The sequence below is a fragment of the Saimiri boliviensis genome, chromosome 2 (genome assembly GCF_048565385.1).
Source record: "Saimiri boliviensis isolate mSaiBol1 chromosome 2, mSaiBol1.pri, whole genome shotgun sequence".
Lineage (NCBI taxonomy): Eukaryota > Metazoa > Chordata > Mammalia > Primates > Cebidae > Saimiri > Saimiri boliviensis.
The window spans coordinates 69156998-69173543 of record NC_133450.1 but is presented as its reverse complement, the minus strand read 5'-3'; the positions used below and the strand labels follow the sequence as shown (position 1 = coordinate 69173543).

Genomic DNA, 16546 nt, shown 5'->3' with positions numbered 1-16546 from the left:
GACAGCTCAGTCCTCGCTCTGCTGTCCTCCCACAGACTGCTTCCCTTTTCTCAGGGAGCAGACAGAGGAGGCAGATGGAGAAGCAGCTTGGGTGGTGGTGGAAGCCCAGGCCCGGCACCGGGAAACCAGGCTCTCGGTCCTGGCTGGGAAGCTTTGGCAGCCTGCTAACCTCTCCCTCCTCAGTGTGAGACTCCAGCTAGAATAACAAAGCAACTGGTTTGGTTTGGTTTTACCTAAGGAGTTACACGTCTCACACAAATTTTTAGCATATGTACCGTTTTCACACTTTTACCCTGGCAAGACACCTTAGCCATCGGATGAAAGAAACTCTCCATTTCCACAATCCTTAATTAACTCAGTTCATGAAGCAACTTTCGATCACCTCTTTTGTGCTCAGGACAAAGCCACAGAGATAGAAACAATACAATCCTTGCCCTCAGGTCACTGGCAGCCTGGTGATCCCACCGAGCTTCAGGATCACACATCTCACAGCCTGGTTAGAATCTGCCCTCCATTACTTGCCAGCTCCATGACCTGGGGCTAGGTACACAACGTCTATGAACATTGGTTTCCTCATCTATAAAATGGGATAACAGAAATTGACTTCATAGGCTTAACGTGAAGATGAGGAGTTAATCTGTGACAAATGCTTGGAATGGCGCTGGCAAGAGCCACGTGCTCACTGTTATCTATTATGCTAATGTTACAACGGGATGTGTATGAAGTGTCGTAGAAGCAGCAAGCAGGGAGAAAGAGAGGAAGGGAGAGACGGAGGTACCCGTTTCAGCATCAGGGTAACACTCTGTGCCTCGGTTTCCTCATATGTTCTAAGGAGATCACAGTGGCACCCACTGCGCAGGATAGAGTGAGGTGATGCACACGAAGTGTTTAAGACAGGGCCTGGCAGAAAGCACACGCCCGAGGACTCTCAGCCACGATGCAGGGGGTGGCATACCGCCACTGGAGCATTCGGAGATGTGTATTATAAAATGGAAGCAGGAGGCCTGTTAATACGAAGCAAACAAACGCTCAAAGTCAACATGAAGTCAACAGGGCAAATCGAACCATCTGAAGCCAAGGTCGGAGTTGGGCAAATTAAGAAATTAAGAGCCCTATTGCTCTCTGTTATCTAAGCCACCCACACAGACCTTGTATTTCTGGGTAATATGGCCTGAAGTCCTGCTGGGTCTCCCCTGGTCCCCACACAAGGATGAGTCCTGCACGCTCAGCCCTCTTGTGGTTCCCAGAAGGCCTCTGTCACTGCCTGCCCTCTTCCTCTCCCAGGGAAGAATCCCCAATGCCATGTCTTGGGGCAAGAAAAAATGAAGGCAGACCTGGAACCTCAACGTGGTGGCGTTGCCAGAAAGCAGTGTGAGTGGCTGAAACATCAGCAGAGATTGCCGAAGGGATAATGAGATAACTTTAAAAAGTTCCTGTTGACCAAAATGGGACAAGTCGACCATCTAAAATCAAATCATGATTATAGTTAAACAGGACGCATTGAGTCTCTTAAAAGTTTCCAATCCATAATGACCATCATGGCCTATGACCCCCAAAGGAGTAAAGTTAAAATAAGTTCTGAAAAGGTTAGTTGCAATAAAACATTAGTTTCATTCGTTTTAACAAGAAGACGATGGAGCTATAGATGCATGTTTTCTTCCTTTTTTTATCTATGTTGCCCATTACAGTGTATAGATTTGGCTTATTTTTCTGTGCCTGAGTAAGGATAAAGAGTAAAGGCTGGGCGTGGTGGCTCACGCCCGTAATGCCAGCACTTTGGGAGGCAGGTGGATCCCTTGAGGCCAGGAGTTTGAGACCAGCCTGGTCAACATGGTGAAACCCCATCTCAACTAAAAATACAAAAATTAGCTGGAAGCGGTAGTGTACACCTGTAATGCCAGCTACGAGGAAGGCCGAGGCATGAAAATGGCTTATAGTTCCCGAATCCAAGAGGTAGAGGTTGTGGTGAGCCAAGACTGCACCATTATACTCCAGCCTGGGTGACTGTGTGAGACTCCCAAAAAAAAAAAAAAGAGTAAAAACAAGAAGCTGTGAGTAGGCCAAATAGTTCCAGAAAGAGCAGAAACCCTCCCCCACACAGGAAGCGGCTCAGGAGGTTACCACACAGAAGGAAAGAGTGTCGGCTCGGGTTGTGCAAATTGATTAATTTGAAAGATGCCTGGAGGGGCCGAGCAAATGGTGCAAACTTAATTCTTCTCTTAGAAGACAAACTTCAAACGCCCAACTCAGCTGACCAGTTAAATAAGTTATAGGAAGACAGACGCAAGTGTCAATTGTGCTAACAGAGGTCCGTGTTAAACGCCCCAAGCATCACCTCATTTAAGCCTCACGACGACTATATTGAAAAGAGACTTTTATCCCCATTTTATAGATGAGGAAACCAAGGCTCGGAGAACTGAGGCCCTCCCCGGATCCAAGTCCGCCTAGCTGCCGTCACCCCACATCCTCTGCATGTCACAGGTGCTCAGAAAGCTGCTCAAGGCACCTGGCCCTGTGCCTTCAGGAAGCCAAAATGAGCACAGCCCTAAAGAGGGGACGGACGGCCTCTTTCTGGAAAAAAAAATGGAAGTTTGAATCTGAGGAGGTGTCCCTCAATACCGCGTGCTGCTCCCCAAGCCCAGGGCCAAACGCTGCAATTGTTCCCCCACTTAGGCTTTTCAGAGCCAGGACACATCCCCAGAGGTCATGGCCTTTGGTGGTTAGCATTGACTTAGGGCCCATCACATGCCAGAGGCTGCCCGCAGAGCTCAAACGTTATTATTTCATTGGATATTCACAATCCTGATGGAAGTAACTCTTCTTAGAGTCTTCTGATCTCACAGATGAGGAAACTGAGGCACAGAGCGGTTACATGGCTTGTCTAAGATCTCACAAAAAGAGTGGTGGAGTTAAGACTTGACCCCAGATGTTAGATCCTGAGCCCAGTGACCTGTACTGCCTCCCAAAGAAGGAAGCTGGTGCCTGGGAGGGAGGGCACACAGTGAGGGCGCCCACAGTGTGTGTGTGTGTGTGTGTGTGGCCGGAAGCACTCTCTGGGGCACTTTGCCAATGTGTTCAGCTCCCCTGAAATCCACTGTTGTTCTCCTGACCAGCCACTCAGTCTTGATTTACTTGGCCCAGGACCACTGGCACACCCCACCCCATTACCCGCTTCCTTGCTACAGACCCCAAGTCTTGGCTCTCACACCCCTTTCCAGTCCATACCACAAGGCTCCCATCTCCAGGCAGGGTCTCCCAGAAGACCCTTATTCATGACCAGCCCACAGGATCTTCCTATGACACATTTCCTCCAGGGGATCAGCCCAGATGACGCAATAGACAATTCTGGAAGTAACCAAGTGGACAAGACTTTCCCCACCGTGTCCTGGGGTTCCTGGGGACATAGTGTCCTTGCGAATGGCCACTGAGTGGCTCTGCCCCCCTCCACTCCCTGGGGTTTTGTCCTGGTGCATTTTCCCAGATCACCCCAGCCCTTCCTCCCAGGATGGATGTCCAGAGCAGGGCAGGGGCTGAGCCTGGAGCCCTTCACCCAAAACAGCAGGACCCTTACTTGCCCCAACTGCTTCCACTCATGCTTTCCTCATTCCTCCTCCAAATGCCCCAGCTGCCCATTACAATCCCTTCCGCACTCAGCCAGGTCCTGTGACACACACCTTCCCAGCGCACACAGATCTGCCCAGCTGCAGGGTCGCCCACTGGGCATTTCATAGGTGTGGCTCAGTCCTCTTCCCTCTGCAGCCGGCTCCAGAAACCTGCCAGATGTTGGTGCCAGGTCTGTGCCAGGAGGACGACACCTATCATTTTTAGTAATCCTCTGGGCAGTGTGACTGTGCCACTTACAGAAGTTCAAAGGGACAGGGTGACTCATCTTGGGTCACAGAGCTGAGGCAGTACAGGTGGAAGAGGTGACATACAGGGCTATCTGGATTTATGAGGGCCAGTCCTGTGTCTGCCTGGCAATGGCCAAGGCCCCTTCCTGTTCAAGCTCCCCGCCCCTCCCCAACCTATTGTGTCTGCCATCCGCCATCCAAAGTCTACTTCCTGGGTGAGCAGGAACTGGGCACTGTGCCCAGGGTGTGCACTGCCTCCACACCGCAACCCTCAGAATCCTGAGCTGAGCAAAAGAGGAGGGGGCCGGGCCTCCAAGGAAGGCCTAGCTGCTGCTGCTGCCAGGAATTCCAGGTAGAAGGGGCAGCACCTTCCTGCCAGTCCCCAGCCCACGCTCCTGTACCTGCTGGAGGGGACAGAGCTTGAGGAGAGCGGGAAAGGTGGGACATTGTTGCTACTGCTCACTCAGTTCCACAGATGGAGGGACAGCTGGGCCTGGAGTGGGGGGTCATTGTGCAGATGGGAAAACGGAGGCCGAGAGAGGGGAAGAAATGGCCAGGAGATGCCAAGGGCAGGTGACCTCAACCACAGCCTGGTACTGGAGCTGTGAGTGGAGGTAGAGTGGCAGAATATCCATTCAGCCAGCTCAGAGGAAGGACGGGGCCCTGAAGGCAGCGGATGGAGCTGGCAGGAAAGGAGCTGAGAGAGAAGGGGACAGGAGTCTGAGCTCAGTGTCCTGCTTCCTGAAAGGAGGCTGGTACATACTACCTTCACAGGGTAACTGAATGAGAGACAGCCTGGAGGAATGCCCGCCCCACCCCAGTGACACCAGGGAGACCCCTGACATGGGGGAGGGAGGACAGCATCAGAAGGGGCTTTCCAGGAACACCCAGCACCCTGCTCTGAGCTTGCTTTAAACTGCTGCATTTTAATCCTCACAGTGGCTCAACGACGTACACACTGTCACCACCCCCATTTTACAGATGGGGAAATTGAGGCTTGGGGCCTGAGGCCTCACAGCCAGTAAGTGGGCCCCCTGGTCTGAATATGTGTGCTGGAGAATGCTGTGGGTCACTCACCTGGGAGAGCCCCAGGGCGGAGGCACAGTGAGACTGGGAAATAGCAGAAGGGGCAAAAATGCACTCCCCCATTCATTCTGCGAGGGTCTATGGCACGTACACCAGCTGTCAAGCAGGGTTGCGGGCTGCAGAGAGGGTGATGCGTCTGATTTAGGCTTCTAAAGGGATCGCAATCAAGTGGGGCCCCGCTGGCCTCAGTCCTGTACCACCCCTCCCCGCCACCCCCAGCACTCCCCAAAGCCTCTAACAACCCCAGGGTGGGGGCCACATTCCCAAAGAAAATCCAAGCTGAATACAGATCACCTTGGTCTTCCAGGTGCAAAAGCAGAAACAGGCCTGAGGCTGATCAGAGTTGAGCCTCTTCCTGCTCTGAGCAGCCTGGGGGACAGGCTAAGCAGAGGGCTGTGCAGACCCACATAAAGAGCCTACAGTGTGCCAGGCACTTCACCCAAGGCACTTCACAGCCGTGCTTGGGAATGAGACTTCCAACTCTCTCGGATGCAGGTGAAACACTTCTTGGTTCAGAGAGGTGAAGTAGCCTGCCTGAGGCAGCACAGCTCCTCTTTACAGATTTAATCTCCCACCCCTCCACCCTGTCTCATGGTCCCCTCCCCCATGCCAGCCTGATGGTTGTGTCTGCCTCAGTCATGCTCCATTTCCCCATCGGGACAATCAAGAGTGTTTTTGTATCTAAGGCCGACTGTGTGACTTTGGATGAGCGGCCTCTCTGCTCTGGGCCTCAGTTTCCTTGTCTGTCGCATGGGCTGTATCCCACTCTGATCCCCCAGGGCGGCAGTGAGTCTTCAGCTTCAGGCATTTCGGGGTGACTCAGTAAATGGTAGATCTTGCTACCAGTGGAACACCCACTGAGAATTCCACAGTGACAGCAGAGGGCCAGCAGCGTGGTGCTCTGCCAGAGACTGTCTGACTCACGCCGCCCCCTCCACCTTGGACCCAGAGCACGGAGGTTTCTGAGCCAGGTACAATGACTCCTTTTGGTACGTGGAGTGGAGGCTGTGCGCTGCCCAGGCAGAGCGTCCAGGCAGTGTGGGCGGGCAACTCAGAGCCCAGCCAGTGGACTTAGCCCTGTTTGCTCCTCCGGTAACTGGGCTGACCTTGGTTAATATTCACCAGCAGCATCCCCCATTACCCCTCTGCAGCCACTGCTTAAATACGGAGGAGGACAGGGCTCTGTCTCCTCAACCTCAGGCACCACTGCTGACCTGGGACAGTGAATCGTAAGTATCCCTTTCCCCGCGAAAAGTTCTGGAGAGGCCGCTGGGTCCTGCACGGCCCAGGCAGGCAGCAGGCCTGGGGCAGGGGTGGTTGTGGAGTGGATATCCACCCCCTGGGGTGCAGAGCAGATGGAGGGGCTGCAGCGGGGCTCCTGCTGTCATAACAGCAACCGTGAGAGGGTGTCCTGCTTCCCAGTCCTGCCTGGTACCCCTCAGTACCTCCCGGTGGACGCACTGGCCCTTGTAAGCAGAAGTGCATGAGGGTGTCTGGCTCCGTGGTCCTGGCACCCCAGGATGGGGGTACAAGCCAAGATACAGCAACTAAGCTCAGTCATTTCTTTCTGCTTGCGCAGCTCCTGTTTCTGTCGGGGAGCTCCTGTCTGTGGTCTCCTGTAAGCCTCACCACCTCTCCTGCTTGGGCACGCATCTTTTCCCCCTTCTATAGATGAGGAAGTTAAGGTCCAGAGGGGGCAGGAAGGAATGCCGGCTTACGTTCCCCACCCCCTCCAGATATGACCAGGAGCAGACCTGTGCCGAGCCTCAGCCTCACATCAAAATGGGCCTCCCCATGCACCGTGGACCTCTGGGTCCTCTTGTTCCGGTGGATGACAGGAAGCGGTGAGGGGCACCGTCATCCAGGGCTGGCATTCTTGAATAATCACTCTGTGCCAGGCTACTGCTAAGCTCGGCGCACAATGAAGCCTTATAACCCTCCAGTGTAGTTACTAGGGTTATTCCCATTTTACAGATGAGGAAGCTGGAAACAGAGAGGTTAATATCTAGCCCCAAATCACACACCATTCATTATTCAGGCTCAGGCACCTGGTTCCAGGACCCGAACTCCTGAGCCTGGCCCTAGTGCTCAGTTTCTCTCAGGACTCAGGCACTAGATGGGAAACAGGAAGCCTGGGCTGGACTCGAGGCCTCTCTGATGCTCAGTGACTTCAGATTGTTGCTCAACCTCTCTGTTCTCTTGGGCAAAACATGATAACCTTTGACCTCTTTCCTCTCCCCTCACCCACCACGACCTTGATCTCTGGAATACTGGAAGGATTTAATTTTTCCCACACTGAGTTTTGGGGATAGGGGTCAAAAAGATGACCCAAGGCCAAGGTGTTCAGGCTCCCATAGAACGTCTCTAAAGGACCTGCACCGATAGCAGCAAGAACTGATATTCTTGAGAACATGCTGTGCACCAGGCACTTCTTGGCATTTTGTGCATGTTTAATTTGCACAATACCTCTATGACAAAGTCCACCTTTCTCATCTCCAGGAAATCGAAGGTCAGAGAGATGAAGCAACTTGTCCAAGGTCACACAGCTAATGGCAAGTTCATCTGGAGAAATCTGTCCTCAGAGCCTGAAATTTTAGCCACAAACTGATGCCGCCCCTCTTATTTAGCCAGGCCACCTCTGAAGTCTGATTCAAGAGTTCTGGCTTCAGCTTTGTACACAGAGAGGATTAAATGTCAGGTTTTGGAGTCAAATTTGTTTAATTCTAGACAGCACATCTAGGATTAAATGTCAGTTTTGTAAGCAAGGAGCTCTGTGATTTTTAGTGAGTTACTTAATCCTCTTCGGACCTCAATTTTTCTATCTATAAAATAGGGCTGATAACAGTTTGCACCTCTGAGGGTAAATGTGGAGGACAGATTAGTGATGCGGCACCTGAGAAACACCTGGTGTTATGGTGGCGATGACGGTGACGCTGAGGCTGTTTGCTTAGCACAGGATTAGGCAGCTAGCAGGCAGTCAACAAATACTTGGAGAATTGAACGAAAAATTTGCCAAACTCAGTCGCTGTTCACTGCTGAACAGAAGCCTCTTTCTGCTGAAATGTGTCCTGTGGAGTGCAGCAGCTAGCCAGGGAGAAATCTGCCGTCACTCAGGCAGGAGCGCACCCTGTGCACAGATACAGAGAGGGCTTCCGCGCCTGGTGGGTGCCCACCCATGCATTACGGTGGTTATTCCTCACCTCTGTCCGGAGGAATTATTTTCTCCATTGTACAGATATGAAGCTGATGCTCAAAGAAGTGACGTCATTTGCCAAAGCCCCCTGCCAGGAAGTGAAATTTATTGCTCATTTCAACAGGTTGTTTGACCACAGGCGAGATTCTCTTCCCTGCACCCTGCCAGGTTGCTCTTGGACCCTCATTTTATGCTCCTGGGTAGAAATGGTATGCAATCAGGCAGGGAGTGGCTCACTTCCCTCTCCCCCACCTTGCAAAGAGTGCTCCCACCTGCCCCGATCCCAGAAATGTCACCATGGAGTCTTCATTCTTTTGGTTTAAAGCTTGGCCTCCGTGTCTGCACACTATGGGGTCCTTGGCCATGTACTTTCTCCTCTCCAGCCAGCCTCCCGGGCATTAGCCTTTGGGGTACAGCATGCTGCCTTTGATAGAAGAACCAGAAGAGAGTAGGTTTGGGAGCCCTGAGGTTATAAGGAACAGCTTGGGAAGCATAATGAACCCAACACGATGCTTGAGTCCAACGTCGGGGCCCAATTCAGACGTTCATCCTCTGAGCTTTGAGATTAAGCTGTCTCAGTCCATATACAAGCACCGGGAAAGCCAAGACTTCTCTCAGCTTTGTCACTGACTTGCTGTATGGCCTTAGCAAGGCCCTGGCCCTCTCTGGGCTGCAAACTCTTCACTGTGAAAGGAGGAAACCGAGTAGGTGATGTGACGCTGGGGAAGATGGATGGGTGTGGGGAAATGCACTCCTCCCAGCTGTCACCCCCTCTCCACCCACCCTGCACAAGCCTCGCCACCTCCTTTGAGTCCAGAAGCCCCTTGCGTAGGAGGGTGCCTCGCCTCATGCCTACCCACAGGACTTCTCCATCTGTTTTGCTCCACCAAACCCAGATGCCATTGTAACCAAGAATCCTGACCAGGTGCAGTGGCTCACACCTGTGACCCAGCACTTTGGGAGGCTGAGGCGGGCAGATCATGAAATCAGGAGTTCAAGACCGGCCTGGCCAACACGGTGAAACCCCGTCTCTATTGAAAATACAAAAATTCGCCTGGCGTGGTGGCACATGCCTATAATCCTAGCTACTCAGGAGACTGAGGCCGAAGAATTGCTTGAACCCAGGAGACGGAGATTGCAGTGAGCTGAGATCACACCACTGCACTCCAGCCTGGAGGATAAAGTGAGACTGTCTGAAAAAATGAAAATAAAATATCCTATGTTAGTGTACAGAGGACCCCAGTGAGGTCTTCTCCCAGCCCTGGGGAAAGTAAGGCTCCAGGACCAGAGGGTGCTTGCTGAAGGCCAGGTGGGCAGTGATGGCCCTGACAGGGATAGAAGCCATAGCCTCTGGCCCTGAGGCCACTCAGCATATTTAGTGTCCCCACCCTGCAGAGGCTCAACTCCCTCCCAACCACTGAGCCCTGTAATGATGGGGGAATTTCCATAAACCGTGAAGGGCTGCACAAAGTTCAGCTGGGAAGTGAAAGAGAAATCCAGGGAGATGGAAATATACAGCACTAATATTAGCGCCGTCTTCAGCTCTAACAACACTAGCTAGTTGAAGAAAAATATAAACACGTATTATGTAATGTGTGGTCTGTTCCACTGGGATTACGAGAACCAGAAGAAAGGTGGTAGAGAAACCAGTTCTGTGCTTCGTTTTGTTGCTTTATTGGAAAGAAACTTTGAAGAGTCCAGGAGGGTCGATGAATCTCAGTAGTTGTTTATTTCCAACTTTTTTTCTCTAGTTTTTCATTTCAAATTCAAGAGCACCTTTTCCTTTGCATTTTGCTAAGATGATGATTTTAGTTATGTGACCAGTAGTTAACTATGTGGTTACCAGGCGTATTCTCAACTGGGACCTCAGTTTCCCCATCTGTGAGGATGGCAGCTTCTACTTAGGTGGTCTAAAGCCGAGGCATAGCTGGAGTAGAAGGAACACTTCGGGGCAGGGCAGCCTCCGTATTGCTGTGGATGACATTGACTTTGACCACTGCGCAGCAGAGCCTGCTCTCGCTGGTTCAGCCACAGGCCCCACCACTCCCTATTGTCTCAGCCCCAGGTATGGAACACGTATTCCTCACTGGCCTATCACGTGAAGGCCTTGAATCTGCACCACCTGCCAACTCCTCCCTCAAAAGAGTTGCTCTCTCAGATCCTTTTGATGTAAGGTTTGGTGTCTAGACTTATTTTACTAAATTCTCCCAACAACCTCGCTTTATATATGAGGGAAAATGAGGACGAGAGAGATGAATGACTTGTCCCAGCTCATACACCTGGAAAGTGACAGAATCAGATTAGATCCCAGGTCTATCTGAAGCTAAAAGAGGTGTTTTTTCATTTCCCACCACTCCATCTCCTTTAAAGCTGCACAAACCTCTGCTTTAAAGGAGAGATGAGCTTCTCTAAAGCCCGTGACAGCAAAAGACCAGAACTGGGACACTGTTGGTGACCCGGACGGCAGGTAAACTGACTTCAGGGACATCAGCCTGTTCTTGTGACTGGGACCACAGAGCATTGCAGGGACAGCCCCTCTCTCAGGAAAAAACCCTAAGGGCTGAGGATCCCAGTGAGTGTTGGGTGAAACAGCCCCCAGGGGTTTTAATCTCAGCCCCACCATACTCTAGCTGGTGCCATTGTGCAAGACACATTTCCCTTCTGTGCAGCAGTTTCCCTGGCCGCTAAATAGTGGGGTTACATAGAAGCTCTCCAAGGGCTTCCAGCGTGACGTGAGTCTTGATTCTGATCTGGCCTGATCCTGGATAATCGTGAGCAGATCCCTTATTCATCTGGTGCCTCATCTTCTTTCGTGAAACAGTGGCTGTATCACTTGCATCTTAGTTAGGGTCATTGTGCAGAGCCTGGACGCAGGACCTAGATGTAGGATTCTGTTTCTGCTACTTTACTTACTCAGTAACATTGACTACTTGACCTACTCTCTCTGGCTTTGGCTTCCTCATCTGTAAAAGGATGATAGCAGCATGAGCACCTCACAGGATTGTTGCGAGAAAGGAATGAGTTAACACATGTGAGCCCACAGAACAGTGATTGGCCTATGGTAAGCCCCCTGAGAGAGGGGCTGTCCCTACATTTTGCTATTATTCTGATTCTTTCAGTGTTAGTGATGTCGGCAAGTCCTTGGCTCAGGCTGGTTTAATAAACCATCAGTGATGTCAGTCCGTGATCACTGGAAGTCATCATGCGCCCTGCGCCCCCTCTCCCCGTCTCTGTCTTGCAGGACAATGGCATCCTCTGTCTCGTGGGGCGTCCTCCTGCTGGCAGGCCTGTGCTGCCTGGTCCCCAGCTCCCTGGCTGAGGATCCCCAGGGAGATGCTGCCCAGAAGGCGGATACATCCCACCATGATCATGACCACCCAACCCACAACAAGATCGCTCCCAACCTGGCTGAGTTCACCCTCCGCCTATACCGCCAGCTGGCGCACCAGTCCAATACCACCAACATCTTCTTCTCCCCAATGAGCATCGCGACAGCCTTTGCAATGCTCTCCCTGGGGACCAAGGCTGACACGCACACCGAAATCCTGGAGGGCCTGAATTTCAACCTCACGGAGACTCCGGAGGCTCAGGTCCATGAAGGCTTCCAGGAACTCCTCCATACCCTCAACCAGCCAGCCAGCCAGCTCCAGCTGACCACCGGCAATGGCCTGTTCCTCGATGAGAGCCTGAAGCTCGTAGATAAATTTTTGGAGGATGTCCAAAAGCTGTACCACTCGGAAGCCTTCTCTGTCAACTTCAGGGACACTGAAAAGGCCAAGAAGCAGATCAACGACTACGTGGAGAAGGGAACCCAAGGAAAAATTGTGGATTTGGTCAAGGAGCTTGACGAAGACACGGTTTTTGCTCTGGTGAATTACATCTTCTTTAAAGGTAAGGTTGCCCAACCAGCCTGAGCTGTTCCCATAGAAACAACCCAAAATATTCTCAAACCGTCAGTTCTTGAACTCTCCTTGGCAATGCATTATGGGTTATAGCATCCATATCTGCATGGGTTCTTCAATTCTCTACACCGAAACACGACGGCGTCTTCCATCGTTGAGTAATTTGGGGGAATAACAGGTTAAATTCTCAAAACTGCTGATGGCTCTGCAGAACTTTTCAGAGCCTTTAATGTCCTTATGTGCACCGTATATGTAGACTACGTAATACTTAGAACTATAGAACAAATTGTAGTACCCTGCATAAAGGGATAGTTTCATGGAACAGACTTTAGATGACTCTAGTGTCCGGGAATCAGAATCAGCTTTGCAGTCTGAAAGACCTGGGTTCAAATCCTGCCTCTACCACTTACTGGCTTTTGACAAAGCACAGTGCATTCTACCTCTTTGAGGTGCTAATTTCCCATCTTAGCATGGACAAAACAGCACCCTTGCTGTCAGGCTTTTTAAGGATTAAACAAGTGACAAAGATCCTGGGGACAGTGTGTGGCATACAGCAGGTGAGGGACTCTTCTGTACCTCAGGCTGCCTTCCGGCCCCTCAGGGGTTACAATGTCAGACTCCTGGGGGCCCCAGGGCACTCTAAGCCAGCTCCCACTGTCCCAGGAAAACAGCCTGGTGGAGGGGAGGTGGGAGGCAAGCCCAGGGCAGCTTCCTCCACTCTGAGGCTCCCTTGCTCTCGAGGCAGAGGAGGGCAGTGGGGGGCAGCCAGGCTGCAGTCAGCACAACTGAGGTCCCAGCTCCGCTGCGGCCTTAGGGCAGGTCCTGTCCCTCTTCAGCTTCACTCTCCTCCCTCTGTCCAATGAGAAAGCTGAGCTCAGGGGTCCCTGAGGCGCCTGCCCACTCTGCATGCCTCGATGGTGAAGCTCTCTTGGCATGGCAGACGGGAGACTGCCTAGGCGTCTGCATTTCCCCTGCTGATCCAGGGAAAGGCCTCAGGAGTAGTAAATCAAAATGTTTGCCCTGAATGAATAACTGAGCTGACAGTTAACAAAGGGCGGGGAGCCCCAGACAGGAGATACCAAATATGCCTGATGCTCCAGAATTTTATTTGTAATATCAAAGATACCCTCAAATAAAAATACGATTCCAATAAAAAAAGGCACAGCCAGTATGGCATTTCTTAGCCTGGCATCCCCGCGATGTAGAAATTCTTCATCTTTCCCTTGTTTTGAATCATCCCCACACAATCCTTTCCGGGAGCTTTGATGGTTGGTTTTAGCACTTTTTACAGATGACGAGGCTGAGGCTCGAGAGGTGTGTGTCATCAAGGGGGCTCAGGGCTTCTCAGGGAGGGGACTCTGGGCTCCTTTATTCTGCCACACTCTTCCAAACTTCCACCCACCCCTGGTGATGCCCACCTTCCCCTCTGTCCAGGCAAATGGGAGAGACCCTTTGAGGAAAAGAACACCGAGGAAGAGGACTTCCACGTAGACCAGGTGACCACCGTGAAGGTGCCCATGATGAGGCGTTTGGGCATGTTTAACATCCACCACTGTGATAAACTGAAGGGCTGGGTGCTGCTGATGAAATACCTGGGCAATGCCACTGCCCTCTTCTTCCTGCCTGATGATGGGAAACTACAACACCTGGAAAATGAACTCACCCACGATCTCATCTCCAGATCCCTGGAAGCTAAAACCATACGGTAATTCCCCAACCAGAGGTTGACTAAGAAGCTGCCCGCACCTCTTAGCCATGTTGCAATGGAGGCCCATAAGAACTGGCCAGAGGGCTGGGGAGGGTGAACCCCACATCCCTGGGTCACGGCTACTCTGCATAAACTTGGCTTCCAGAATGAGGCCACCACTGAGTTCAGGTAGCACCAGCCATGCTCCATGAGGAAGACAGTACCCAGGAGTGAGGAGTAAAGGTCTAGTCCCTGGGGACTTCCCACTCTAGCGTGGACACTGTCCTTTCCCAACATCCAGTGCCCAGGGCCGGGACAGCAGCACCACCACACGTTCTGGCAGAACCAAGAAGGAACAGATGGGCTTTCTGGCAAAGGCAGCAGTGGAGTGTGGAGTTCAAGGGCAGGACGTCCCTGGGGGAATGGGGGAAGAGCCTGTGTGACATGGCCCAGAAAAGCAAGGGTTAGAATTGGAACAGCCAGGGCACGTTAGCAGAATGCTTGAGTCCCTCTGTCACTTTATCGATGCTGTTGGATTGGATGCCCCGTAGTAAATGATACTTGAACATGAGCCACACATTAGTGTATGTGTGTGGTGTGTGTGCATTCCTAATTATGCCCATGCCCTGCTGATCAAGTTTATTTTGGTCACTGTAAAACCAAGTTGAAAGTACAAATGGTGTCAGATTAATAATAGGAATCGAGGCAGGAATTCCTCTGTCCCACGCCAGCACCTTTTGAGGTCCCTGCTCCAGGGGTTAAGAAAGAACAAGAAGGCTGACCGGGTAACTGATCAGAGAGCCCAGGGCCAGGCTGCCTGCTCACGCCAGACCCTGCTAGGGGCGGCTCTGTCTCCCCATGGAAAACCAGAGGGGAGTATTCAGCCTGGGGTGGTCACTCTTCTCTCATCCCCTGAACAGGTGTCACTGGACACTGCCACCAGTCCCATGTTCCCCTCGGTGTAGGGTCCTGGGGATATTCCAGGCTGGAGGCCCAGTGACCCAACACTACAAGGCAGGATGAGACAGGCTTCCAGGACACCTAGAATCTCAGAGGAGGCGGCATTTCAAGCTTTTGTGATTCAATCGATGTTTACATTCTTTGACTCTGAATGTAGACCAGCTATAAGTAGAACAAACCAAAGCCAAGTTCCCGTCTTAGTGTGGGTGGAGGACACAGCAAAAAGTGGCAGAAATAATCAGGAAACACTCGTGGTGGGTCCCAGAAGAGCAAGAGAAAGGCCATGCCATGCCTTGATTTTCTTTTCTGCACGGCAGCTCTGTCTATTTACATTTACCCAAACTGTCCATTACTGGAACCTACGATCTGAAGACAGTCATGGCTCAACTGGGCATCACCAAGGTCTTCAGCAATGGGGCTGACCTCTCGGGGGTCACGGAGGAGAAACCCCTGAAGCTCTCCAAGGTGAGATCACCCCAATGACCTTGTCACACCCTGGCATCTTTAGGGAAAAATGTGGGGGGGCGGGGGGAGCTGCAGCTCTGTCCTGAATCTGAGGAAGGGGCTGAGCTTCTGAGGACGCCTGTGATTCACTGACATGGGACGTGCTCAGACAGAGAAGCCAGGCAGGGGCCCGCTGTGCAGCTGGCGCTTTCAGGGCCTCCCTCCAAGTTGTGTCACTGATCCTGAGTTTCATCTTTGCCCAGGACCTTCCAGAACTTTGGGCCTTCGTTTATCTATATTAACACAGAAAGGTTTGGGCTAAGTTGTTTCAAAGGACTTTCTGACTCCTTCGATATGTGAAATTTGGGTCTGAGGCACATCACCAAGTGTGAATTAATGAATGATTTCAGCTCAAGATGACACCTATTTAGGAAAACAAGGTGACCAAAGAACAATTGCAGTTCGGTGAATGGCTGTGTTATCTTGGGGTCTTGGGACTGTGAAGGTCACTGTCAGAGTCCGTGTCCCCAAGGAGCTTAAAGCCACATTAGAAAGGAGAGAGCTGGAGGCAGACATGGAGTGAGGTCGCTCTTCCCTGTTCTGAGTTGTGGGTTTGTCCAGAGAAGGGGGAGAAGCGCTTGTCAGGAAGGTGGACGGAGGGGAGCCAGACCCGTCACCCAAAGCCTTGAGGAGGAGCAAGGCCCGTGTGACAGGGAGGCGGAGAACATGCAGGGCCAGGGCCGTCCAGGTGGATAAAGGCCCGAGTGAGCGCTTTCTGGGAGGTGTCCACGCGGGCCATGCTCCAGGCCTGGGCTGGGGCACAGCTCAGCCTCAGCTGCGTCTCTGCTTCTCCCCCTCCAGGCTGTGCATAAGGCTGTGCTGACCATGGATGAGAAAGGGACTGAAGCTGCTGGCACCACGTTCTTCGAGGCCATACCCATGTCTATTCCCCCCGAGGTCAAGTTCAACAAACCCTTCATCTTCTTAATGTTTGAACAAAATACCAAATCTCCCCTCTTCATGGGAAAAGTGGTGAATCCCACCCAAAAATAACTGCCTCTCACTCCTCAGCCCCTCCCCTCTCTCCCTGACCCTCTCCCTCGGTGACATTAAAGAAGGGCTGAGCTGGCCCTGCCTGCATGTGACTGCAAACTCTCCCCTGGTGTCTCTGTGTCTCCCGTTGCCTGCGGAGGCCACATGTGGGCTCCAGGCCACAGTGCTCTCTCCGTCCCTGAACTCTGTTCATGAAGCTTCTGGCTGGGCAGGCACATGCTGGGCCAGGATGGAGGGGGCTCTGTCCTCAGCTCATGGACCTGGGCTCATCTGTTTCTGGAAAGCTCCAGTCTTCCTTGTCCCGTGTTGGAGTCCCCAAAGGGGGAATCACAGGGGAGGAATCAGATACCAGCCCGTGACCCCAGGCTAC

The 16546-nt window shown here is 52.1% G+C and overlaps 1 protein-coding gene across 2 annotated transcripts; it reads left to right on the top strand.

Moving 5' to 3' along the window:
- Positions 1-4184: 4184 nt before the first annotated feature.
- On the top strand, positions 4185-16275 carry LOC101036735 (alpha-1-antitrypsin). Of its 2 annotated transcripts, none has more exons than XM_003928822.4 (6): positions 4185-4203; positions 6089-6166; positions 11372-12021; positions 13467-13737; positions 14997-15144; positions 15985-16275. In XM_003928822.4, the coding sequence occupies exons 3-6, from the start codon at positions 11376-11378 to the stop codon at positions 16174-16176; spliced, it is 1257 nt and encodes a 418-aa protein (XP_003928871.2). In that variant the 5' UTR covers positions 4185-4203; positions 6089-6166; positions 11372-11375; the 3' UTR covers positions 16177-16275. The 2 variants fall into 2 exon arrangements, with proteins under 2 accessions (XP_003928871.2, XP_074249652.1); XM_074393551.1 differs by lacking the exon at positions 4185-4203 and adding an exon at positions 4276-4289.
- The last annotated feature ends 271 nt before the right edge of the window (positions 16276-16546 follow it).